The 26,659-nt window shown below is 39.6% G+C and overlaps 1 protein-coding gene across 1 annotated transcript; it reads left to right on the top strand.

The window, feature by feature from the left end:
• On the top strand, positions 1-26,439 carry PECR (peroxisomal trans-2-enoyl-CoA reductase). The gene is given in 9 exon segments (XM_036857667.1): positions 1-63; positions 171-306; positions 7,257-7,388; positions 9,045-9,245; positions 9,668-9,707; positions 16,151-16,247; positions 18,506-18,592; positions 18,595-18,623; positions 26,280-26,439. Coding segments are annotated over 9 exon segments (945 nt in total).
• The last annotated feature ends 220 nt before the right edge of the window (positions 26,440-26,659 follow it).

The raw sequence follows: 26,659 nt of genomic DNA, 5'->3' as shown, positions 1-26,659 counted from the left end.
ATGGACAGGGGCGGGGCGACGCGAGGCAGCGCGAGCGGACGGGATGGGGCGGGGCGGGACGGGGTGGGGCGGGGCCCGGGCGGTCACGTGGACGTGAGCCCTCTCTCCGGCATATTTAAAAGGCGGCGTGGACCCAGTGACTTAACCCGGCGCAAGCTTCATCACTCAAGTGTCCCGTGGCCGTGAGTTCTTAGGTCAAGGGCAAAAGCTGCCTGGCAGCAGGCTTGATGCAGCACCAAGTGGCCATCGTCACCGGCGGGGGTACGGGCATCGGAAAGGCCATCGCGACCGAGCTCCTGCATCTAGGTGCGTGAGCAGGCCCCTGGGCTACGGTACTCAGAGCGAGGGATCCTTAGAAGCTGGCGTAACCTGGGGTCGGGAGCCAGGGGGCCAGAGGCGGGCTTAGGAGAGCGTGAAGTTGCAAAGCAAAGGAAATGTAGCTGTGGGTGAAATTTAAACCGCGAGGGAGAGTGGAGAGAGGAGAGTTCTAAGAAAAGTTGTGGAGAAGCGGTGGATGATGAACCACTATTTGTAAACTAAAGGGAAAATTTAGAGCCAGAGATACTGTGTCCGAGGTGGGGATTAAGGAGACGTGTGGAATCATGCTATGGAACTAATTACGGATGTGAGTTTAAAATTAATTCTTTATAGGGAATTCCCCGGCTATCTAGTGGTTAGGACTCAGGGCTTACCTGCCGGTGGGCCTGGGCTGGATCCCTCGGCGGGGAACTAAGATCCCACAAGCGGTGCTGCTGGGCCAAAAAAAAAAAAAAAAATCATTCTATTTATTGCCTAATGAATGATTAGAAACATGGGAAGACTTCATTTAGCTGGAAAAGGTAAAAGCTCCCATCATATAATCTTCTCGAATCTCTTGTAATATTTACCTTAACTTGGGTGAAGGGAGGACTTTATAAGCAATAAACAAGGAAAGAAACCACAAAAGGGAAAATAGATAAATATGAAGATGTATATCCTCATTGAATTAAAAAATATATATGAATAAAGTTTGAAGGAACGTGAAGAAAAACATTTACAATATACAACAAATGTATTATATAAAGAGATCTCATAAATAAATAAGGAAAAGATCTAACAACTGATAGAAAAATAGGCTTCTGTTATGGGCCAAGCATTTTAAATCAAGAACTAAAAAAAAAGCAGTAAGTATATGAAAAAATAGTCAACTTTTTTGGCAATGAAATGCAAAATATAGCAATAAAAAGGTGCCATTGTTTTTTTAACAAAATTTTAAAACATTGGGGAAAATGAACGTGTTGGTGAGGAAGTGAGAAGGCAGGCAAGAATGTAAATTATTACGAGCTTTCTAGAGGTCAGTTTGGGGAAAAAAATCCAAAAGTGTTAACAGTATTTGTGCTGTATGACCTAGTAATTCCTCTCTCAGGAATTTACTCTTTGGAAATAATCAGGGACAAGCACGGATTTGTGTACAAGAATGTAGTGTTGAATAGTGAAACATGATAAGGGAAATGACTAAATCAGTAACAATGAAATATGCTGCTATTTAAACATCTTGCTATTGAAGATTTTGTTGTCAAATGCATACCACATAATTGAAAAAAATCAGGATTCTAAACAAAATATAGCATTCCAATTTAATTGTTAATGAAAAATATATATGCAGAAGAAGACTGAAAAGAAGTTTATAACATTGTTATCAGCAACTACTTTTTCTGGAAATGATTTGAATGATGAGTGGTTAAATTGTACTCATTTTTCAAATTTTTTTAATGAACATGTAAGTTGTCTTTGCTTACCATTGTGTTTCTAATGCCCGGCACAGAGTATGAACTTAAAAAAAAAAGTATGTTGAAAAAAAGGAAGAAATACGTCTTAATAAGAAAAAAAAAGGAAATTAGCATTTCTCAATCTGACCCTGGTGTAGCTTCATCACCATTACTACCCACTTTACTTCCAACACCAAGACTCTAACCCTGTTCAGGAAAATCCTTTAGAAAAGTAGAATCGGTTATCATTTCTGTGAAGGTCAGATACCAGGCTTCACAGCAGATTGGTCAGATTCTGGTTCAACCTTCCAATGTACTTAAAAAAAGAGTAATGTATTGGAAATGCATTTCCTTCAGTGAAAGAATATACAAATGATTTTTACTCTGACTTGCTCAGCTTTATTTTTTTATGCCAGGATTAATGGCTGTTTCCTGAGGATTGTTATAGAAGCCCAGATTGGGCAAATAAAATAAAATGTTAGCCAATTCAATTTCCAGTGAGAAGGCTTCTATTTTTTGGTGTGAATTACAAGCTGGATTTTGAGGCATGCTTTTTTAAAATAAATTTATTTATTTTATTTATTTATTTTTGGCTGCGTTGGGTCTTCGTTACTACGCGCAGGCTTTCTCTAGTGGCGGTGAGCGGGGGCTACTCTTTGCGCGCTGTGGTGCGCGGTCTTTTCATTGTGGTGGCTTCTCTTGTTGTGGAGCATGGGCTCTAGGCGTGTGGGCTTCAGTAGTTGTGGCGCGCGGGCTCAGTAGTTGTGGCTCGCGGGCTCTAGAGTGCAGGCTCCGTAGCTGCGACGCACAAGCTTAGTTGCTCCGCATCATGTGCAGATCTTCCCGGACCAGGGCTCGAACCCGTGTCCCCTGCATTGGCAGGCGGATTCTTAACCACTGCGCCACCAGGGAAGTCTGAAGCATGCTTTTAAAAGTGATTATTGTGTTGTCTTTCACATCCAAATGATTTTGACTGTCCCTTTTCTGAGAGGATGCTGAAAGCCCTAGCTCACAAGGGCAGGATGTAGTGAACAGAATTGGAACCCTCTTCCTCTATTTGACAGATGCGCTTAGACCAGAGGAGTCCTGATTCCATCAAAGAATATTGAACCTAAGACCATTCACATTGAATTCAAACCAGATCCTTGTCTCTGTCCTCAAGTTAGTCATTCTCTTTCTGTGACAGTGGATGAAATGAAAGTAGGAATTGCAAGTGGAAATTGTGAGGCAAGACAGCACTCTTTCTTGCTCTGGTGACTAGGCTCTTATCAACACCAGGGACCTAGAAGGTGCTTAAATGTAGCACTCTGAGTTGAAGATTGAAAGGAATCAGTATCAGCCCAAGCAGAAAAGCAATATATTTGGCTACAAATGCCTCTGATGTGGAAATAACTCATTATTTGCTAGTTACTTCTGTACCTTGTTCTAAGTAAGTTTATCAAGCTTTCTGAATTTCTCTAGCGACTCATATAAACAACAAAAAAAGTCCATCCACATCATTTAGCATAAGGGTGAGGAGGAGGATATCATCTAATAATTTTCTAGTTTATTATAAAATAAGAGCATTGCAATACATTCAGGTAGTATGGAAGTATATAAAAGAAAAAAATGAGCTTTCCCATTCTGCCCATCTCCTAAATCCCTTTCCTGGTGATTTTCTATGAGTCACCCACATGCACACATATACACTTGTGTGTATTTTGTTATTTACAAAACTGTGACTATAGTATTCTTACTGCTCTGTAATTTTTTCTTTCCATGCTAGTGCATATAGTAGTACTTCATTCTTCTCTAAGTTATATAGTATTCTATTGTATGGATATGTAATAATTTATTTAACCATTCCTTTAATGGAAATTTAGGTTTCTAGTTCTACCCAGCACTGCAGCATTCTGCCTTGTAATACCTTTGCCCCCTGGTTCAAGTTTATATAGCAGTTAAAATAAATAGCCTTTTAAAGTTGTGTCCCAGTATAGCTCTGCTGATATTAGATAACTTTCCTGAAGCCTTCAGGGTTCAGATAGTAATTAGTGATAATTTAGTAAGCTTCTAATTAGATAATTCCTGTGAATAATCCTATTTATATTTTCATTATATCTCTTATTTGAGGCCTTGGACAAAGTCAGGCATTAATCACCTTAGTATTCTTGAGGATTTTTTTTTTTTTTTTTAATGAGGCTTAACTTCTTAATGTGGATTTAGGAAGAGTTGTAGATGTCAGATTTCCATGCCTTGTTAGCCTGTGCTCTACTCTGGGAACTAGAGCAGTTAATGCCCATCTTTAAGGCAGAAAGATCAAAGAAAAGAAGGTGATGGGCAGAGACAGTGGCTAATCCAGGGGAACTTGTTTCTCCTTTCCATTTTATTAATCAGATTAGCTATTCCTCCTAACTCAGGGAAACCTGGCTGAGGGTTGGACCTGGGCTAGAAATGTGTATTTCAATTCTTTCCCCTCCTGGGAGTAGAAGCTTCCTCCTGGAAACAGAAGATGAAAGGAATAACGGTTCTCCTGACAGTATAATATATGCTTTATTGAAAATTATACATCGATTTTTTTTAATAAATTTATTTATTTATTTATTTATTTATTTATTTTTGGCTGCATTGGGTCTTCGTTGCTGCGCGCTTCTCTAGTTGCGGCGAGCGGGGACTACTCTTTGTTGTGGTGCGTGGGCTTCTCATTGCAGTGGCTCTTCTTGTTGCAGAGCACGGGCTCTAGGCACGTGGGCCTCAGTAGTTGTGGCACGCCGGTTCAGTAGTTGCGGCTCACGGTCTCTAGAGCTCAGGCTCAGTAGTTGTGGTGCATGGGCTTAGTTGCTCCACGGTATGTGGGATCTTCCCAGACCAGGGCTCGAACCTGTGTCCCCTGCATTGGCAGGCGGAGTCTTAACCACTGCGCCATCAGGAAAGTCCTATACATCAATTTTGATAAACTGAATTCTATTTTAAAGTTAGTCTTGTCTTGCAAAGAATTCATGGTGAATCTTTTTAATATTTGCTTTATAAAGCTCTCAGATTGCCTATCAGAATTTCCAAAAGTTGTCTGCATTTGTAACTCACTAAATTATAACCTAATCTTGAAAAATAGTTTTTTAAAGTGTCTTATTTTAATATGTGGAAGCTACCTCATCATGTACAACTAGAATGGTTGTGGTCAAACAGAGAGCCATTTTATTCTTTACCTTTCTAAGTGTCATTTATTGCTACATGAATATTGAATGTGGACTGTTTGTGAGTGTAATAATTACAATGACAGGGTCCCAATCCTCCAGTAGATGATAGGGAGTGGGGGGAGACTGTTAATTATCATACAATACTGGTTTAAATGCTGTATTAGAATGAGGTCAGGGATATGGGAGCATGTAGAAGGAGCTGCCAATCTGGGCTCAGTGAGGGAGAGGAAGGAGGGTCGTCAACATAGTTGTGATTATCAATATAGTTCGCTTTAAATCTGCCATATACATCTGGGCTTCCCAGAGGTGGCGAGGCTCTTCCCTCTCTCTGTTTCAAGGCTGTCTTGGCACGTATTTCTGTTTTTTATATTTGTACATGAAAAGAAGGAAGCATTCTCTTTAGGATAAACTAACATGTAAGGCAACAATGAGCAATAAGGTTCAGGATTACTTAGTAAGATAAATGAATAGTCCAGTGTCTCATAGCTTAATATTTTTACTTAAGGAAAGCACTGGTGGAGTGTCAGCATTCCCGTGGGTAGCTCTTCCTTTTAGAACTCCATTTACATACAATTCTAATTTCACTTTCAGTGTTACCAATTTTTATTTCTTTGTTGCACTTTCGTCTTTGTTGGCCAGTCTCTCCTTCAGTCATCAGTTTTTGTAAAATGTCACATAGGTTTATCATTGGGAGACAAGGAGGCAACACAACTGCATTCTTTGCTGTCTGTGCACGAATTGAAGAACAGATGCACAGTGGCCAATCACTTACAGACAGTGAAAGAAGTGAAACGATTAGTCACTGACCGTGATGTACGTCTGTTATTCGCATGCTGATTTGTGGATTTGTACTGGCGGTGCAGTTTGTGTTTTATGCAATTACTCACAGTTAATCTGCCATGGTAACTGGAATTTGGACAGTGTTGTTTGGGGTCTGGTGTTATTTAAACTAAGGTAACTGAAATTAGCGTGTATTAGAGCTGAGCAAAACAAGGACTGCAGATACTTCTATTTCACCCTTCCTGGACATTGTGTAACAATTAAATGCTGTTCTCGTACATTTTATTTCTACATATGTTATAAAGCCTACAATACACTGATATCATTTTTACTTTAAACAATCACTACCTTTTAGAGAGATTGAATAGAAATAAGAAAAGACTTCATATTTATTTACTCATGTAATTACCATTTCCAGTTCTCTTTCTTCTTTTGTAGATTTAGATTTTCATCTGGTATCATTGTCCTTCTGTTTGAAGGCCTTCCTTTAATCTTTTTGCAGTGCAGGTCTACTTTAATGAATTCTTCTGGATATCATATGTGTGAGTAAGTCTTTAATTTGCCATTACTTTTGAAAGCTATTTTCACTGGGTAAGAGTTCTAGGTTCCAAAACTCCCACTGCCACCCGCATCCCCAGTACTTTCAGGATATTCCACTATATTCTGGCTTGCATTGTTTCTGAAAAGAAGTCTTCTGTCTTCCTTGTCTTTTTTGTGTTCTTTTTCTCTGCCTGCTTTTAATATTTTTCTCTTTATCTTTGGTTTATTTAATTATGTCATCAGTGCCATTCCTCGGCCTGTTTTTATTAATTTACTTTTCTCCTCATTCTGGGTTGTATTTCCCTGCTCCTTCGTATGCCTTGTGGCTTTTTGTTGGATGCCAGACATTTGAATTTTACCTTGTTGCAGGCTAGTTATTTTTGTATTCTTATAAATATTGCTGAACTTTGTTCTGTGATACAATTAAGTTACTTGGAAACAGTTTGAAACTTTGTAGAGATTGGGAACAATCTTTCCCCAGCCTCAGATTGTTTCCTTACTCTTATGTACAGATCAGTGCTCAGCTGAAGATCTGAGGGAACTCTACAGATCTCTGGAGTTCTCTCCCTGTGTACCTCCTTTCTCTCTGTGCCCTGTATAATCTAGCTGTCTTGGCCTCCCTGGACTCCCAACTTCATCTCTTCTACCCAGGAGACTGCTGGGCTCTGAATGGGTTCCTCCTCCCTATGCTGCAGCCTGAAGACTCTCTCTAGGCAGCAATCTGGAATAATAATAGGGCTCACATTGTTTGTGTTCACTCTCTTGGATCACTATCCTGTGCTACCTGATATGCAGTGCCTGGAAATCATTGTTGCATATATTTTGTTCAGTTTTTTAGTTGTTTTGGGCTGGAGGGTAAGTTCAGTTCCTATTACTCCATCTTGACCATAAGCAGAGGTCCTAATTCATCTTTTTTTACAGGAACACATGAAACATTTTCTAAACATTATTACTTTCAGAATTTGGACAACCAATGAAAACATATTTAGTTGTTCTTTGACTGTTGTCTCCTCAGGGTGTAATGTGATCATTGCATCCCGTGAGTCTGATAGATTAAAATCTGCCGCAGATGAACTGAAGGCCAGTCTGCCTCCTACCAGCCAGGGTCAAGTCATGCCCATAAAATGCAACATCTGTAATGAAGAGGAGATAAAGCAAATCTATCTTTGTTTTTCTAAATTTTATTGTAGTATAGTTGATTTACGATGTTGTGTTTAATTTCTGCTGTCAGCAAAGTGACAGTTTTACAGATATATATTCTTTTTCATATTCTTTTCCATTATGGTTTATCACAGGATATTGAATATAGTTCCCTGTGCTATACAGTAGGACCTTGTTGTTTATCCATTCCATATGTAATAGCTTGCATCTGCTAATCCCAAACTCCCAATCCTTCCCTCCCCCCTGGCAACTACAAATCTGTTCTCTATATCTGTGAGTCTGTTTTTGTTTCATAGATATATTGATTTGTGTTTTATTTTAGATTCCACATATATGTGATGTCATATGGTATTTGTCTTTCTCTTTCTGACTTAGTTCACTTAGTATGATAATCTCTAGATCCATCCATGTTGCTGCAAATGGCATTATTTCATTCTTTTTAATGGCTGAGTATTATTCCATTGTGTGTGTGTGTGTGTGTGTGTGTGTGTATCACATCTATCCATTCATCTGTTGATGGACATTCAGGTTGTTTCAGTGTCTTGCTATTGTAATACTGTTGCTATGAACATTGGGGTGCATGTATCTTTTCAAATTATAGTTTTGTCTGGGTATATGGCCAGCAGTGCAGGAGTGGGATTTCTGGATCATATGGCAACTCTATTTTTAGTTTTTTGAGGAATGCAAATCTATCTTATTCATTCATTTTAATTTATAGTAGTTGTCCCTAAACCTGACTGTGCTTTAAGTTTTCCCATAGTAGCTATCTTAGATGAGGTTCAGTAGAAGCAGAGCCTGTGAAGGAGATTCTTGAGCTAATGATCTATTGAGTGAGTGGCCTCAGGAGAAAGAGAGGAAGGGAAGAAATGTAGGGAAGCTAAGCAAGGACAGTTTCATCTAGAGACTACCTTTTGTGCCTTTTGCCCTTTAACTCATTTCATAATGTCTGTTTCATCACTATCCATTATTCTGTGTTGGTAGCTTACAAATTAAAACAATGGAGGGGTGATCCAGGTCCTTGGATAAATCTTGTCATTAAAATTCCAAATTTAGCTTTATGATCTATGGGTATCGGATACTGGTAAATTATTCACTGATATAGGATTTTCACGTTTATTCATTGTGACTACCTCTCCGTTTACTGTGGTTCTCAGAGTTACTATTCACTGTGAGACACTGCAAGCTCTGCTACTCTCCCAAAGCAGGTGATAAAGTCCAAGTAGCAAGTTAGGTTATTAACCAGTTCACTTTTAACATTTTATTTATTTATTTATTGAAGAGTAGTTGATGTACAATTTATATGTTACAGGTGTATAATATAGTGATTCACAATTTTTAAAGGTTATACTCCATTTATAGTTATCATAAAATATTTGCTATATTCCCCATGTTGTATAATATATTCCTGTAGCTTATTTTATACCTAATAGTTTGTACTTCTTAATCTCCTACCCCTACATTGCCCTTCCCTGCTTCCCTCTCCACATTGGTAACCACTAGTTTGGGCTCTATGTCTGTGAATCTGCTTATTTTTTGTTATATTCACTAATTCATTGTATTTTTTAGATTCCACATATAAGTGCTATCATACAGTATTTGTCTTTCTCTGTCTGTAACCAGTTCACTTTTAATGTTTTTCTTTAGGTGAATAATTTGGTCAAAGCCACCTTAGACTTTTATGGTCAGATCAGTTTCTTGGTAAACAATGGAGGAGGCCAGTTCTTCTCTCCTTCTGAACACATCAGTTCAAAGGGGTGGAATGCTGTGATTGAAACCAACCTGACGGGCGCCTTCTACATGTGCAAAGCAGGCAAGTGTGATCAGTCATCCAAGAAGTCCAAGTGTCTTTATGTAAAGATCATAGAGAATCCTGAAAGAGAAATTGTTATGGGCTCAGAAGCTCCATGTCATCAACACTTACTGCCCTGATTTAACTTATGTACAACATAGCAATGCAAATTGCTGCATTTCTGGATAGTAATTTGGCAACATTTATAAAATACAAATATTGTTTGATCGGTTAATTTTATTTCTAGGAAGTTATCATGTAAAAATTATTCAGAATTTGTACAAAGATAGTGCTAAAAAGTGCTTCATAAAATGAAGGAAGACTCCACACTTATTTTGTTTTTAAGAAATGAATCTGTTAAATCTATTACAAGGACCTATTAATTAATTCAGTGAAATCTTCAGGGAGAATACCAGAGTCCACATTTTTTATGACTAATAAGTAATTAGCACACATGCATAGTCTTTAGATTAAAGCTTATGTTTCATAGGTGGTAATACTCAACCCCGAAGTTGGGTAACTGAAGAGTTCCCTTACAAACTATCCAAGACATTTTTATGCTGAAAAATGTGGAACGAGTATAATTCTGAAACACAGGGTCTTCACCCCAACATGGGTTAGGCTTTATATTCTTAATATCTCTAAATCAAAGGTCTTGCAGACACTTCCAGCCTCATCTTTATCTAACTGGTAGTATACAGTTCTGTATTAATTGTGATACAGGATGAGCTGCTGAAGTATAGAGATCCAGAAAAAAGAGGAGCTTGAATAAGATAGTTGATTTCTCCCTCACATAAAAACTCAAGGTATATAGTCCAGGGATAGTATGGTAGTTCCATAATCATTAGGGAATAAAGATCCTACTTCTTTTTATGTGTGTGTGTGTGTGTGTTTTTAAATCACTTAATTGGGCTATAATTCACATATATTAAAATAGGATCCTACTTCTTGCTTTCCTATCTTTGACATGTGGTTTCCATCCCATGGTCCAAAATGGCTGCTCCAGTTCCTGTCATTGTAACTGCATTCCAGACAGTAGGAATGAGGAAAAATGTAATACTCACTCATTCTTTTTAACAGCACCATCTGAAAGTGGCGCCATTTCATTCACTGACATTCATCATCAGCTAGAACTCAGTTAAACGATCATACCTACCTATAAGGGATACTGGGAAATAGAATCTTTAGGTGAGTAGCTATGTACCTAAGTAAAAATTCAATTTCTATGTAAGAAGAGGAGAATGAGTATTAGGAGATAGCTTGTAGTCTCTAACCCACCCTTCATAGCTCAGCACTTCAGCACCTTCCAGCACTCAAGTCAGCAGTCTCTTACCAACCTGAGGTTCCTTGCCAACAGCCATTAATTAGAAGTCTGCAGAGTCTAGATTCAGTTATGATTTTTATTAGCCAGAATTGAATTAAAGAATACAGGGCCTATAGTTTTTGTTTTGTTTTGTTTTTACTCTAAACAATGGGACTTAGCTTTTGGTTTTGAAAACAAGGTATATGAAATATACATTTTTCTGTACCATAATAATAATAGTGGAAAACTGAAAACCATTTAAATATTCTAGAGTAAAATATTAGTTGAGTGAAGTTTTATACATCTACAGGATAGAGTACTATGCAGCCACTAAAAATATAGGTATAAAAATATACTTCTCAATACGAAAAGATATTCCCAGACATCGAGTGAAAAGCAGGTTATAAAACATTCTATCCAGCATGATCACATTTCTGCAAAAAACAGTATATATTTATATATGGCTGTATATGAATAGACATAATTCTGAAGGAGTTTATACCAAAATACTGACATATTATCTCTGGGAGGTAAAATTACATATTATTTTCATCTTTTCACATATCTGCTTTTTCTAGTTTTTCTAAAATGAACATATATTTTTTATGTAATTAAAATGATTTAAGTCATGACTATGCTGAAGTTCCAGGTTTTTCGACTTGTACTCTTTGACACAATATGCTATTTTTAAAGACTTGTGGGAACATCCACATATAAATTACTGGTGAATTTAGACTTTTCTATAGCCTTTAATTATTCATTTTACTAATATAGAAATTTCTTTCTCCCAGTTTATTTTTGGAAACCTCTTGAATGTGTGAAAAAGTTAAAGAAATAATACAGTGAACTCCTATTAGGCATACCTCGTTTTATTATGTTTTGCTTTATTGCACATCGAGCAAGTCTGCCAGCACTGTTTTTCTAACAGCATTTGCTTACTTTGTGTCTCTGTGTCATATTTAGGTAACTATCACAATATTTCAAATTTTTCATTATTATTATATTTGTTATGATGATTTGTGGTCAGAGATCTTTGATGTTACTATTGCAAAAAGATTACGACTTGCTGAAGGCTCAAATATTTTAAAATTAAGGTTGTACATTATTTTTTTAGACATAATGCTATCGCACATTTAATAGACTATAGTATAGTGTAAACATAATTTTTATATGCACTGGGAAACAAAAAAATTTGCGTGATTCACTTTATTGCAATATTGCTTTATTGTGGTGGTCTGGAACTGAACCTGCTGAATCTCCGAGCTGTGTCTGTATACCTTTCATTTAGATTCACCAAGTGCTAACATTTTGCTGCATTTGCATTCTCTCTCTGTGTCTTTCCCCCCTCTCTTCTTCCCTCCCATCTCTGGAGCTCATTTAGGCGGTGCTCTGAATCCCCTCTCCTCGAGCACCCTGAAACAATGGTCTCTTGCCTCTTAGGCAGGTCCAGACTTTTTCCCCGGACTCCCTCCCGGCTAGTTGTGGCGCACTAGCCCCCTTCAGGCTGTGTTCACACAGCCAACCCTAGTCTTCTCCCTGGGTTCTGACCTCCAAAGCCCAAGCCTCAGCTCCCAGACCCCCCGCCCGCCCCGGCAGCTGAGGAGACAAGCCTCTCGGGCTGGTGAGTGCTGGTCAGCACTGGTCATCTGTGCGGGAATCGCTCCGCTTTGCCCTCCGCACCCCTGTGGCTGCGCTCTCCTCCGTGGCTCCGAAGCTTCCCCCCTCCGCCACCCGCAGTCTCCACCCGCGAAGGGGCTTCCTAGTGTGTGGAAACCTTTCCTCCTTCACGGCTCCCTCCCACTGGTGCAGGTCCCATCCCTATTCTTTTGTCTCTGTTTTTCTTTTTTCTTTTGCCCTACCCAAGTACGTGGGGAGTTTCTTGCCTTGTGGGAGGTCTGAGGTCTTCTGCCAGCGTTCAGTAGGTGTTCTGTAGGAGTTGTTCCACATGCAGATGTATTTCTGATGTATTTGTGGGGAGGAAGGTGATCTCCACGTCTTACTCCTCCGTCATCTTGAAGGTGCCCCCCTCCCCGAAAGTCCCGCTTCTATGTTTTTTAGCTGATACTCTTCCATAAAAAGACTTTTAGTTACACCACAACCATCACTTCTCCCTATATATGTTATTATTATTATTATTAACTTTTTTAGTATACCACTATGGAATCAAGGATTTCTTTTCAAATTCATTGTTTCAAATGCACACATTGTCTCAAATTTAATAGAAATTTGTGTTTCTATGTTTTGCTATTACAAATAATTCTGTGATGAATAACATTGTAAGTATTTGTTTCATATTTGTGGACATATATATTTAGGGTGTATTTGGGAAGTTGGACTGCTGGGTGAAGAGTAAATGCATCCTGTTAGGCATTTGCAAGTTTCTTTGCATTTTGCACTCCATCATCAATGAATGAGAATGCCTGTTCCTCACAGCCTCACCAAAAATGTGTCTTGTCAATTTCTGGGCAACTCTGATGGGCAAGAAATGATATCTCAGTGCAGCATCTTTTCATTTGTTGAAAGGCTACCTGGATATCTCTTGTGTGTGTGTGTTTGAATTGTATTGCTGTCTTTGCACGTGTTTCTCTGGGGTTCTGATCATTTTCTGACATTTTCAGTGTCGTCTAAGAATAGTCCAATTTCCATTACAATCTGTGCAGAGGAGCTTAGACTGACCTGCTGATCTTTTGGGTCATTGTCAATAATTACAAGGGCAAGAGATGGGCCAAAAAGCAACTCATATCTCCCATGGAGAGAGAATTCATAGGCCAAATGCCTACCAGTGGGTGAATGAATAAACAAATCGTGGTATATATGTATAATTTGCTACTCAGAAATGAAAAGGAGTGAACTATTGATTCATGCAGCAATGTGGATAAATCTGAAAATAATTATTCTGAGTGAAAGAAGCCAGATAGAAAAGAGCATGTATGTATGATTTCATTTATATGTTTAAGTCCTAGACGCATTGAAAACAAATTGTTAGTGCTAGATTCACTGAGAGTTAGATATTATTCTGCCTCCTATTCATAAATTACAGGAAGAAAATGAAGCAGTGTGGCAGCCTTTAGGGTGGTTTATCGCTCATCATCTCTTCCTTCACACAGTGTAAGACATTTCAAATCATATCTGATACACAAATAAGGCCTTAGTATTTCAGAACATTTTCTCAGTGCAAGAATGGCTGTGAGACGTTATTCAGATGCCAAAATGAAATCTCATGGAACTCCTAGTCCAGATAAATGCCCTTCCTTCTCTTCTGGGCTTTTGCTTCAGAAAAGTGGCTGGAACAATGCCTCATGTGACATCCTGCAGCTGAACTGTCCACCATCTGTTCTGTTTTGATGGAGGTCACTTTTTTCTCCTGGAAGGGGAGTTTTTACAAACCTCGTGGTCCATTCAGGCATCTCATCCACCTGGACCTCCCAGTAATGCCAGCTGGAATCAAATCCTTCAGAACCCAGGACTACTGGCTAAGCCGTAAATCTCTCTGGATAAACTCTGCTTTTTCTTCACAAGTGTCACCAATTTTTTTTTTAATCCTCAGAGACAGAGAGACTAGGATGTGCTGTTTCAAGATCCAGAGTAACTTTCAGTTTCTGTGTAATTTTCTGCAGTGCCAAGTACTGCAGAGGAAGGCCGTCTCCTTCCTTCCTTATGGAACGAACAGAGAGCTGGGCGCTTCAGGCTTTCACACCTGTCATGGGTGGTCTCGACATCCAGCAGCACTTTCCCTTCTGACATCACACTCTTCTCTGCCAACTCCTTTAGTAGATCTTTGAGTGTGGAGATGTAGTCTGAAAATGCTATTGTGTTTGCGTTGAGTTTGTATTAAATGTCCTTCTCGGCTAACCTTGAGAACTATGTAGGGGAGGATAAATAATTTTCCCTCTGCCCTTCTGAGGTCTTAGCTGAGACTCCTGTAATAAAAGACAGATGAACAGGAGAAAAACGAATAGAAGTTTATTCGCATGTATACCTCATGTATACATGGGAGGTACCCAGGGAAAAATGAGCAACTGCCTGTCGTGGCTTTGAATTCAGGGCTAAATACTATCTTAATAGGGAAAGGAGAGAGGGGAAGTAGGCCTCTCGGGGTGGGGAGTATATGATTTTTAGGAAAGATGAATGGGCCCTTTGAAGAATGGATGGGAGGTATGAGAGTTGGTGACAAAGTTTGTCCGCATGTGGTGTCGACATCTAGTCTCCCGTCATGTGACAACAGTCAGCCTTCCCTGGTTGATGAGACCCCCAGGGAGGGGATTTATGACCCTGCGTTCCTTTTAGCCGATGAGGGGGGTTCAGAGAAAGCCTCTCTCTGCGTTTGCTGTTTTTCAAGTGCCCACAGCTGAAAATGATCAATAGACCAGCGCAGCAGCATATTTGGGTGGCATCCCACTCCGTTCAACTGCCTCTCGCTCACATTCAACAGTGTGGTCTTGGTGCTCAAATTCAGAGAGTAATTTCTGTCTCTGATTCTCCAACTCTCTCTCTCTCCCCCTCCCTCCATTCCCTCCCCCCCCCCCCACCCTCGCACCCAGTCCTAGTGGGTTTCTTTCTTGGGTGGCTATTTGTTTCTGAACACCTGCCACTTTCTTCTTCAGGGGCCCTAGGTCACTGCTGAGCCTTTTCCTATGATGAGAGGCAGGACCTCATATGGTGGCCCTGGTGGTCAGGGGATGAGTGCAAGGGGACAGACACCTCTAGGTTCCCCTCACAGAAAATTGCCCGAACTCGACTATGCTTCCTGCATATGCTCATCTGTTCTGCCCCCGCCTCTTGCTCCTGGTGGTGTGAAGCTGCGTGTTCACCGTCGTGTCATCCTATCCAGCCGGGCATTACTCGAGAAGGGCCCCTCCTAGCATTGGTGGCAAGCAAGGAAACCTGTCCTATAAGTCCACCTGGGACTGTTGGATGCAGAGTGGCACAGGTGGTGGCCACATTTGATGGTGGTGAGGTTGCTCAGGTGATTCTGGCAGATGGAGCCGTTGGTTTCTGCCTGGAGTCCTGCCAGGGCTTCTGCGGCCAACATGGGGGCTGAGGGGGACTTTCTTCAGGAAAATGGGGCTATGGAGGTGCTCTCTAGTGAGGAGTGGGTACACTCCCAGATCTCACATACTTGGTTCTGAGGACCTTTTAATTAGAAATTCTAAGCCATAGTATGTCTATACCTTTTTGCACCATATGGATACAGACATAAGTATTTGAACCTCTTCTCTGGAAACATATTAAAATTAATTAAAATTTTTTTATGTCTAGAAATTCTGTTGGTACTATTTCTAGCCTGAAGTATGAATTTCATATCCCTTATTATCTAAAATTGATTTAAAAAATAACCACACTTGTAACCCTCAAAATTACCAATTTGTTTGTTTTCTTCCATAATCAAAAGTTCTTCAGAATATTCGTCTTATGCACATGATGATTTGGGGGATCTTATGTGGGCCTTGACTTACGTGAGGTTTGTTTGACTATCAGATAGCTGTGGTTTTGCTTTAATATTGCAGGACCTGGTTCTTTCTTATGGTTCAGACAGGGACTCATAACAAGAACATTGTTGTGGGACTCTGGCAGTCATTGGTACACCTATCAATTTAGTTAAGGGAGACATACTCAACAGAAGCTGATTGTAATGTTTGTATTTTGTCTTTTAAAGGCATAGTGGAGCTGCCAGAGAAGGTGTTTACAACCTCACCAAATCCTTAGCTGTGGAACGGGCCAGCAGTGGAATAAGGATCGACTGTGTTGCCCCTGTAGGTAAATGTTCACTATGAAAGCCGTTGACAAATTATGTTCTTCTGATTGCATTTGTGTTGTTAATAGAGGTATTTGTTAATATGCATGTATACTAGAAAAGATTGGCTTTTAAAAATAGATAAAACCAGAAAGAAGTATTCTTTGATTTACAACCAGATTGTCAAGAAGGTTAAGTTAAGCCAATGATTCTCACTCCTGGCTGTATATTAGAATCATCTATGAAATAAAAAATAGTGGTATATAAGCTTGACTCCAAACTATGGGATCCAGGTGTTGGTATTTTTTAAAGCTGATTCAATTGCACAGTGAAGGAAATTCAAGTTCACCGTGAAGGTTGAGAATCGCTGCTTTAAAGAATGAATTTTTCTAGATTATCTTGTTATTTCTTGGTATATCACTAATCCTTTATTAGGAGAGAGAGAAACTTAAAGTCAAAGTTCTAGGAAGGAATTTCCAGTTGAAGATCAACTATAAGTCAAGGGAAAATTTCTCTGAAACATAATGTAAATGATAGGGAAAAAAATAACAATTTGTTCAGCTTTAAACACTGTCATATTATATGAAGTAAGACATAGCTTAAGCTTCCTTGGGCATTACATATTGGCTATGTACTCCAAGAGAGATAATAAATGAAACGTCTCACACATCCGGCAAAACTCAGCTCGAATTCACTTCTCTGTGATGATTCCTGGTCATTGCTAAGATAGTAATCATCCCTCAATCTGAAACTCTGTAATATCTGGGGGTATTACCTATAGATCTATCTATATAGTATCCATAGATATTGTTATCTATGCTACTCAGTGGGAACTAAGCATGAACTGACTTGTAGATGTTAGAGAAATCTCATCTCTAACAAATGCAGGTTCCTAGCCAGAAACTTCACATCCCTGCAATGCTTTGGGGCTGACATTACCTTATCTACCTTACTCTCAAATATTTATATGGTACATTAGATATAGTTCCATTCTGAATGTTGATACTTCGGAATACTGGCCTCCAAATGTGTATTTCTTGATAACCTTTAATGATGTGTTGGTATTATAAGCGCAATACTAAAGTCAGGTTTGTCCTCCACGGATGTTTTTAGGTTTAATGTCTAAACCTTAATACTACTGGAAAATTCCATCCTCTTTATTTATTTATTTTTAAAATTTATTTAATTTATTATTTTATTTTTGGTTTCGTTGGGTCTTCGTTGCTGCGTGCGGGCTTTCTCTAGTGGTGGCGAGCGGGGGCTACTCTTCCTTGCGGTGCACGGGCTTCTCATTGTGGTGGCTTCCCTTGTTGCAGAACACCGGCTCTAGGTGCGTGGGCTTCATTGATTGTGGCTTGCGGGCTCAGTAGTTGTGGCTCGCGGGCTCTAGAGTGCAGGCTCAGTAGTTGTGGTGCACGGGTTTAATTGCTCTGTGGCATGTGGGATCTTCCTGGACCAGGGATCAAACCCGTTTCCCCTGCATTGGCAGGTGGATTCTTAACCACTGCGCCACTAGGGAAGTCCCAATTCCATCCTCTTTAAATAAAAGGTTACAAATTGTTTAATTGGAAACCAGTATATTACCCCAGTATTGTTTGAAGTAATTAATACTGCCAAGTTTCTTCATCTTACTCTCATCCCTCCTGTTTCCTCCCCTTTGAATAACCTCTGCTGTATATAATTATAAGCCAGTAATAAATAGCTTTATCCTGTGTTGAACAGTTTTTGAGTAATTATTTTGGCTTTATAAACCATTGAAAGCTACTGAAAGCTGAATAAAAGAATTCTTAAACAATTAAAATTTAAATTTATTTGTATTGGATTTAAATTTTTTATTTGTGATTTTTCTCTAGGTAAGAAACCATGAAAATATTGCATTTTCTAAGTCCTACTTAACCATAGGCCAGTTTTCCATTGTAAAACATGGAAGCCTTAGTGGAAGGTAAAATAGACTTCCCTGACCCATTGTTCCCAGTTAAGGGCTTCTCTGATCTACTCGTATGATTATGCTTTCAGAAACCAAGTCTTTTATGAAAAAATCTCGAGCTTGGCTGGTTATTATGGGAGGGGAGGTCACAAAGTGAGCATTCAGATAATCCTTTTGAGTAGTGGTTGACTGTACTTCTTTGACCATTTTGAGAAAAATTAATATTAGAAATGTTAACTTTTCTATTAAACTTAAACAACTTGGTATTGGATGACAGACTGCCTTGTTGTCTTTACAATTAAAATTTAATTTTATGTACTTTATTTTTTCCTGTTTTATTTTAAACATAGGGAATCATTTATTCCCAGGCTGCCTTTAACAACTATGGTCATTTGGCAAAAGACTTATTTGAAGGGTACTTTCAGAAAATCCCAGCTAAAAAAGACTTGGAGCTCCTGAGGAGGTGATGTATATATCTAACATTGGTTGGAGTTACTTTGTTTTATACTTTGGAGACTGGTAATATTTTGGTGTCCTTTTTAAATAGTCTGGTTGGCTAATAGAGAAGATTGCTCCCATGCCAAGAAGCCATTTCTCGTGTTCCTTCTGGCTCCCAGGAATCCTATCCTGATGGTGCTTTGAATACTCACAGGAGCGTTTATTCAGGAGTGAATGCAGTGTGGATTAAGAGCAGCATGTTTTTTATTGTTTCATTGTACTTTCCAGCTACTTTGTTTTATCACGTGGCGTTTATGGTACACAGAAACCTAAGCAGGTCAGACAATTATGACAAAATGAAGTTCCATACACGATTTCTGGAAGGTGGCCAGTTTTAAGTATGTAAAAATCAATAGCTTTCTTAAATGCCAGCAAGATCAGTCTTAAATTGTAATTTTTTTTAAAAAAGGAGATCTTTTCCACAATAATAATAAAAACTAAAATACCTGGAGTAAACTTAACTCTAAATGAAAAAATGTTTATTACTGAAGAACAGAAAAAAAGACCAGAATAAACACAGACATGTAACATTCCTCAATGGAGAGGCTCAATTTGACTAAAAACAAGTTTCCCTAAATCAGTGTATACATTTAATCTATTTTGGAATTAATATACTGATTCGAAAGTTTGTCTTGAAAAATATTTATGCCAAAACTGCCAAAAATGTTTTGAAAAAGAATAATGAGGGGATTTGACCCTCCTGCTACCGAAACATACTATAAAACTATACTTATTTACCACATCGGGGGCTGGTACTAGAAGAGGTTAAAATTAGTGGAACAGAATGGACTCTCGTATCAGTACCATATATATACGGGGAGTTTATAGGATAAAAGTAGCATTTCAAATCTGCGAGGAAAGGACAAACCATTCAGCAAAAGTCTTGCAGCAATTGGCTGTTCCTTTAGAAATAAATTAGAGCCCCCTATCTCATATCACATGCAAAATGATTTTTAGATATATTAAAATGCTAAATATAAAAGCAAAGCCATAAAACTCTTAGAGGAAAATGTGTTCTAATTCCTAGAGCTAGCTTTCATTATCAGTTTGATGTATATCCTTCCAAAATTTTACTGTGCATGCTCAAAAATATTTTTATTTACAGACTTTTTTGCGAAAATGGGATTCTACTGTATGTTTTCTGCCACTTGCTATGGATGTAGCATAGTATATTTAATTAGACCCTATTGTTGCACATTGAGATTCTATTTATATTTTTTATACTTCAGTAATTCTGCAGTGAACAACCTTCAATGTAGTCATGCACTCTTGGGTGAGGAGGTAACTTTCTAGAAGTAGAATTCCTGAACTAAAATAGACTTGCATATTAAATTTTAGAAGATACTGTTAAATCCAACATTTGATGAGCTATTTTGAGCAAGGTGCTTGGATTTTTATCCTGAAAACTGAGAGTGATTTTTAAAGAATTTTAATCAAGAGAATGATCTAACTAAATTTTTGTTTTGGAGAGGACACTCCTTCTATTTTATGAACTATATTTTCTATATTTACTGTATTAAAAATTGAAATTGAGAAATTTAAGAAATATTTATGAATTCATTTAAAATCATCTTAATAAAGGCATTACATGCTATGAATAATATTTTTACTGAAAAATATCTACATTTTAAAATACAAAAGCAAACTTTTTTTTGCATTTGTTTTACGTTTTTTACAAATGGCTTAATGTATGGCTTAATAGAAAACAGCTGGACTCTCACATCTGCTTCTGCATTCAGTCTGTTGCAATATGTTGTTTTGGTTAAAGCATGTGAAGTAAATCTGGCTTCATGCCAGTTGGAAAAGGGAGGAGTATTTCAATAGCCTTTTTGGGTAATTGTGGATATTCTTCTTTGATACTCAACAAGTAGCAGTTTCTTAAAGATTAATTGCAATGTGGAATCTGAAACCATGTCAGTGAACTTTTTTACTCTGTTACATTAAAATTCCTTGGTATTCCTTGCACTTTTACTGGGTCTTTCACCCATAGATGATTTTGTAACATCAGACGTTGGTCTTTTGGAAAATATGGGTTCACTGAATTACAGACATCTTCTAAATGTTGACACACAATTCATGATACAGTATCAAAAGTTCACATTTGTTAATATTACCACCAATCTCTTCCAAAAAATCTTTAAGTATTAGAAAACTGTCAAACTCACAGTGACATGTACAACTTTTCCAAAATTCTGGTTTTCACTTGAAAGCTCAAATCTTGTCATTGACACCAAGCACTGTCAGTTGTTTTCAGCTGCTTGACGTGGCAGTCTCACTTGGTTCATTTTTGGAAAAAATGTCTGCCAAATACCCAAGTGTGAATAACTGTAGTTTGTTAGTCATTCTTTCAAGTAAAAAATGATGTTTTGTGAAAAAAGTGACTAGTTCGGTTCGTAGCTCAAGCACACGTTCTTCTCCTTGAGACAACCTTTATACTTCCATGTGCAGCACAAGAGCTGAAGGTGTAATTCTCACCTCATCACACAGGATATTAAAAAGATGTGTACTCAATAGTTGAGATTAATAATTTTCAATGCTCATCAAGGACATCTGAAAGTGAAACAGACTTCCTCCTACCAGGAGTGCTTGCTGGTGAAGAATATCATGATCATGCTAGTATAATGATCCCTACTTCACGTTTGTGTTCCTGCCGTGATTTGTGCTGAGGCTGCAGCTATTTTTCCCATCACGGCTTTGACACCGTTAGTACAAATGTCAACACTGTGAAAAAGGTAGATAAGGACTCAGTATTGTTATGAAAACAGTTTTGACCTCGCAAATCCCCTGAAAAGGTCTTAGGTATGCTCAGGGTTTTGCCAACCGTGCTGTGACTAATGTAGGTAATACCTTCAAAAAGTTTGCTTGTAAGGGGAAGAAGAGGTGATGAATTGCCATGAGTTGCAGAATAAGGAGAGCGTTTCAGCCTCTGCTTGATAGGGTCCTAGCATCCCTAGGTCATGTTTCCAAGCTACTCTGATTGCCCCAGCTAGTCACTAATGCCCTTTTTGGGGCAGAACTTTCACAACAGGCTATTGGTGAACTGCTTATCAGTGAGTTGTCTTCTTTTAAGTGACGGTTCCTGGGACTGAGTCAGGAGGGTCAGTGTAGCTGTAGTTTTAAAAGGAACTGCCAGGGCTCCTGCAGTGCCCTCAATGTCTCTTAGAAGGGAGTACAGCACTTGGCAGGCCCTTCAGACGGCTTATACTTACACTGTACACTCATTTTACAAATTAAGAAACCAAGAGCCAGTGAGGTTCAGTAACTTGCCTAAGGCCATACTCAGGTCATGGTACTAGGATTCAAACCCAAGTCTACTTATTACTGCAGCCCTATTTACAATAGCCAGGACATGGAAACAACTTAAATGTCCAGTGACAGATGAATGGATAAAGAAGATGTGGTACATATATACAATGGAATATCACTCAGCCATAAAAAGGAACGAAATTGGGTCATTTGTAGAGACGTGGATGGACCTAGAGTCTGTCGCACAGAGTGAAGTAAGTCAGAAAGAGAAAAACAAATATTGTATATTAACGCATATATGTGGAATCTAGAAAAACGGTACAGATGAACCTATTTGTGGGGAAAAATAGAGACATAGATGTAGAGAACGGACATGTGGACACGGGGGTGGGGGGAAGAGGAGGGTGGGACAAATTGGGAGATTAGGATTGACGTATGTACACTACCATGCATAAAATAGATAGCTAGCGGGAACATGCTCTAAAGCACAGGAAGCTCAGCTTGGTGCTCTGTGACGACCTAGATGGGTGAGATTGGGGTGAGGGGATGGGAGGGAGGTCCAAGAGGGTGGGGATATAGGTATACATATAGCTGATTCACTTCATTGTACAGCAAAAATGAACAACATTGTAAAGCAATTATACTCCAATAAAAATAAATAAATAAAAAATAAAATAAAATCCCTGTGATCTTTAATAAACAGAGCTGAAAGTAAACGGATAACTGAGCTAAAAGAGGTGTTACCCACATAGATGACGTGGATACAAGTTGCTAGACTCCTGTAGTGTTTATTGATTGATAACATGCCTGATTTAGTACTTCATGTTCATCTGTCAAATGGATTCCATTAAAATGAAAGTTAGGAAGAATCTATCTGAAGGTATTATAATAGTGCTTAATTTGGTAATTATAAAAAATTTTTTAGTTCATTTTACCTCCATGTTGAGTTCCAAAAGTAAATCAGGTATCGCAAATATTTATGTCTTTTATTAATACCTCACAGGTAGTTTCAGTCCAATTCAGTATTATTTAATGGTGCCTAGTCTGTTGGCAAAACACTGTATTGAGAGCTAGGCAATGAAAAATCCCTTTATTTGAGGGGGAGAGGTGCAAAAAGATTCTTTACCTCTGTCAACATTTATTAAGTAGTTATTTTATGCTAAACGCTGTCAAAGGATGGAGCCACTGCTCAATATTTGAAACAAAACTCAGCACAAAACCACATTTATTGCTGGTCAGGCACAGTCTCTTGGAGTAGACTACTGAGGCTTTTTTTCTCCCCCCCTTGTGGGGAAGTACGGTTTTAGAGATTTGCAGAAGTCATGGTCTTGTTCGACTGTCACTGTACAGCTGATCATGTTCTGTGCTCTAGAAATATAAGTCTGCTCTCCAGGATTTCTGTGTGTGTCATATCAGTAATGTTCTTCTGCTACTACACTTGGTAAATTTTGCTGTAGATTGGATGCTCCTGAATAGCCTTACTCATTCATTCAACTAATAATTTGGAGCCCCTACTATGTGCTCAGCATTATGGTAGGAGTTGGGTGTTCAGTAGTGAAAAGAAGTGTGCACAGATATTTAAAATTCCCAAATAATCTTTTTTTGTTTTATTTATTTATTTTTATTGAAGTATAGTTGATTTACAATGTTGTGTTAGTTTCAGGTGAACAGCAAAGCAATTCAGTTTCATATATATATATATATATATATATATATATATATACACACACACACACACACACACACACACACATATATCCTTTTGCAGATTTTTTTTCCATTATAGGTTATTATAAGATATTGAATATATACTAGTGTGTATCTGTTAATTCCAGACTCCTAATTTATCCCTGCCTTTCCCCTTTGTTAACCATAAATTTGTTTTCTATGTCTATTTCTGTTTTGTAAATAGGTTCATTTGTATCATTTTTTAAGATTCTACATGTAAGTGATATCATATGATATTTGTCTTTCTCTGTCTGACTTATTTCACTTAGTATGATAATCTCTAGGTCCATCCATGTTGCTGCACATGGCATTATTTCATTCTTTTTTATGGCTGAGTAGTATTCTGTTGTATATATGTACCACATCTTCTTTATCCATTCATCTATTGATGGACGTTTAGGTTGCTTCCATGTCTTGGCTATTGTAAATAGTGCTGCTATAAACATTGGGGTGTATGTATCTTTTCAAATTAGAGTTTTCGTCTTTTCCAGATATATGTTCAGGTGTGGGATTGCTGAATCATATGGGAGCTCTCTTTTTAGTTTTTTAAAGGACCTCCATACTATTTTCCATAGTGGCTGTACCAATTTACATTTCCACCAGCAGGATAGGAGGATTCCCTTTCTCCTCTCCAGCATAAAATTCTCCATTATTTTAAGTGCTACAGAGGATAAGGTCATGGTACTAAAGGCATATAACAGGAAGAAAAAGACATCTCGAGAAAAACAAAAGCAATTCTATAATCATGTTAAAAGTGGTTGTTGATAAGATGACCTCTGTTATCCCCTTCCACACACACTGCTCTTTTGGTTCGTGGCTTGTGTTAGTTCAGGTCCTCAGAGGAGAAGATGCCAGGGAAGAGTAAGATGTGCTTGAGACTTCTGGGGAATGTGCCCATGGAGGGTAAAGGGCAGGGAGCCTGAGAAGGCATCCATAGCCTTCAGACTGTGATGGAGTCTGACACCTGTAAAAGAAGGAGGAAGAGAGGAGTGGGCAGGAAACACCTTGGACTGTAGCCATGGTTGCCACACGTGCGCGAACACAGTCACAGTGTGGCAAAAGGGTATCAGGAGGCATTCAGTGGGTCACCTGGTTCCCTGTCCCTCCCTGTCCCCACTGTATAAGAGTAGCTCTGACTCCTTCTGCCGGTGATGGCAGCTCCTTTTCTCACCAGCTGGTACCTGGTCACAGGGAGTCCAAAGTGCCCTAGAATCAGACACAGTTTAGTTCAATGGAACCTTGCTGTGTCCCTTGACAAGAGTTGCCCCTTTGGGACAAGGACCTCCAACAGCAGATCCCAGAATTGCAGGGCTGGGGAGGACAGAGTCCCATGGTGGATCTTAGGGAGTGATGGCAAGTAGGGCCGCTCCCTCTTCCACTCCTCGGTTCCCAACGTGTTCCCAAAGCCAATGGGGACATGCGTCCTGAAAAACAGTACTCCATCCTTTCAGATGGTTGATGGCACTTCAGCTGTGCCTTGGCTGTTGTAGTCTTCTGTGAGGCTGGCTGCTTCTGGAAGTGTGGGGTGTGACACAGTCAATGGTTCCATGATCAGGGACCCACTCTGATCACCTGGTTGGATGCTGGTGCACGGGATTCCACACCTGTGGATCCCACCCTGTATAAGCCCCCAGATAGCAGTGATGTCTGAGTCGCTGTGAACAGGAAAGGCAGACTTACCTGGAATGGTATCTATCACTTCTTTCACTGTAAGGTGTGACACAGACAGTACGCAATCATTTGAACAGGGAAAGTTTAATATAAAGAATTATTAACTCTAACAGGGGATTGGCTAGTAGGAAATAAAGAGAACTTTAAAGAATACAGGAATAGTAGACAGAAGGAGTAGCTATACAGGGCTGATAGAAAGAGAAGAGCCCATCCACCCACCCCTCTGCCCAAGGGCTGAGGGAGGGCATGACTGTGGTTCATTGGATGGCAGAGAAGTCACTCGTCATCTGTGGTGCTCTGCTGGTGGAATTTGCTAGAAATCTGCCCTCTGGAACTTGCCAGAAATCTGCCCTCTAGGGTGCCGGGGGCAGCTGCTGCAGTTGCTGGCCGCGGTGCACTGCTGCCTGGGGGCTGCCGGGTGGCGGGCAGTACAGGAGTCTAGAAGCAAAACCCTTTTCCTCCCGCGTCTCTCTATCGCCCTCTACTGACAAAGCTTTGGTGCTAGCTGGCAAAGGAGAAGCTACTTAAAGGGCCTGGATCCATTTTCACGGAGCAGAGAAGCAGTACATCCATAACTGACCCACGTGTCGACTTGCCGTCCAGCAGCACTTGTTCACCACGAGGAACGTGCCATCTTGGGGCTCAGCGTTGGTCTCTGTGTGGACAGATTGGACATTCAGGGGCAGCACTAACTATATGGGCCTTGGGTAATTGGGGTTACATGCTGGATTTCTGCTTTCCTCCATCCCTGAGCCCATGGTGCCAGTTCTGGGGTGGCCGATGAGGAAGCCCACGCAACACCGACGGGCTGAGTCTTCTTTTCTACTTGGTTGTTCTGTGCCTCTTCCATGATGGGTGCTTTCTGGGGAGCATTACTGTGTGAGACAGAAATAAACACTTTGTGCCCACTCCCCTGTGTTTATCCACATGTCTCTACCCCAGACCCCCTGGCTTCCAATCTTTCAGTCCTTTTCCTTCCAGGTTCTTGGCCAAAGAACCAGACCTTGGGCCACTGTGCAGGAATCTGTACATTCTCACCTTGGGCTTCCTTTCTTTCGAGTGTGGATACCAGCTGCACTGCCTGCAGACTGCCTCCGAGAAAGATTTTTCCCGCTCCACTGTCTTACAGGGCCACCCCTGAACGTGGCTATAATGAAGTTCTGACAACGGTGAAGGAGAGAGAGGAGGAAGGAGGCCTGGGTAGGAAGAGTCTCAGACTGCCGCAGGGTCGGAGGAAGGGTCCACCAGGCTGACCTATCAGCTGCCCAAGTTTTCGGGCCAGAGTCACCCATTGGTCTCTCAGGAATGGGTGTGAATGAACAGCTTAGCTGTGCTCAGTCGAGGTGGGAGCAGCCCAAGGG

This window comes from Balaenoptera musculus, chromosome 7 (assembly GCF_009873245.2).
Source record: "Balaenoptera musculus isolate JJ_BM4_2016_0621 chromosome 7, mBalMus1.pri.v3, whole genome shotgun sequence".
In the NCBI taxonomy this organism is placed as follows: domain Eukaryota; kingdom Metazoa; phylum Chordata; class Mammalia; order Artiodactyla; family Balaenopteridae; genus Balaenoptera; species Balaenoptera musculus.
The sequence above is the reverse complement of the archived record's forward strand: the minus strand, read 5'-3'. Positions and strand labels throughout refer to the sequence as shown.